This window comes from Epinephelus moara, chromosome 18, assembly GCF_006386435.1.
Source record: "Epinephelus moara isolate mb chromosome 18, YSFRI_EMoa_1.0, whole genome shotgun sequence".
In the NCBI taxonomy this organism is placed as follows: Eukaryota; Metazoa; Chordata; class Actinopteri; order Perciformes; family Serranidae; genus Epinephelus; species Epinephelus moara.
In genome coordinates this window covers 40,387,631-40,388,585 of record NC_065523.1, presented here as the reverse complement: position 1 = coordinate 40,388,585, position 955 = coordinate 40,387,631, and the positions used below count along the sequence as shown (strand labels likewise).

The 955-nt window shown below is 44.2% G+C and overlaps 1 protein-coding gene across 3 annotated transcripts in view; it reads right to left on the bottom strand.

The window, feature by feature from the left end:
• crhr1 (corticotropin releasing hormone receptor 1) overlaps positions 1–955 on the bottom strand; it is a 60,374-nt gene continuing 59,419 nt past the window's right edge. For 2 of the 3 annotated variants that reach the window (XM_050069799.1, XM_050069801.1), the window contains exons 13-14: positions 723–764; positions 1–567 (exon numbers count right to left, since the gene is read on the bottom strand). In XM_050069799.1, the coding sequence (XP_049925756.1) occupies positions 427–567; positions 723–764 (183 nt within the window). In that variant the 3' untranslated portion in view covers positions 1–426. The remainder of the gene's footprint in view (positions 568–722; positions 765–955) is intronic. The other variant, XM_050069800.1, reaches the window with a different exon arrangement.

Below are 955 nucleotides of genomic sequence, written 5' to 3'. Positions count from 1 at the left end.
TCGACATCGACTGTATCTGGATATTTTAGCTGAAGGAGGAGGCGGAGACACGTCATCTATCTTTATTTACAGTCTGTGGGTCAGACGGTTACCGAGCAACCAGCAAGCGAACGATTGTGTGTGTGTTTGTTGTTAGCTCTGTTAAACAGGAGGAAGCTGGTGATCATATTAACAGACAGTTACAGTTCACTGATCAATAAATAAAAAATAAATAAATAAATACATAAATATTATTAATAATAGACAGGTGCCTGAAACCAGTCCATCATCCAGTGGAAGTAGCTGATTGGTCAACACATGAAGAGAGGCGGGGCCAGAGTCAAGACAGTCTGATTGGCTCCACAAACTGTCCTGCACTGTGATTGGCTGTTGTGACCTGATAGTGGAGTGACATAACAGGTTGAGTGAGTTCAACGCTGTCAGAGGTCAGAGGTTGGAGGACTGTTTGATGCTGTGGAAGGATACTCTGCTTGGTGAGGTGGGCAGTGACGTGGCGCGCACTGTCCGGCTCCGGAAGGAGTGACGGTCCTGCCAACGAATCCAACGCTTCCTGACCGCAGAGCGCACCTGTACACAGACAGACAGATGGACAGACAGGCAGAGACAGACAGAGACACAGACAGACAGGTCATTGGTCTGTGTGTGTAAATATGTTTCATTATCAACAAAAGGTGCCTGAGTTTTGAACCGTGTGAACGACAGGTGACAGAAGATCATTTTACCTCACTGTTGAGAAAACAGTAGAAAACAGAGACAAAGAAACCCTGTGGAGACAAACACAAGGACAGAGTCAGCTGCTAACAGTGCTAATGGTGCTAACAGGACACTGTTAGGATCCTGGTAACACTGTTAGCATATTATTTACTCTATTAGCAGCCCATTAACTCTAATCAATCAATCAATCAATCAATTTTATTTATAAAGCCCAATATCACAAATCACAATTTGCCTCACA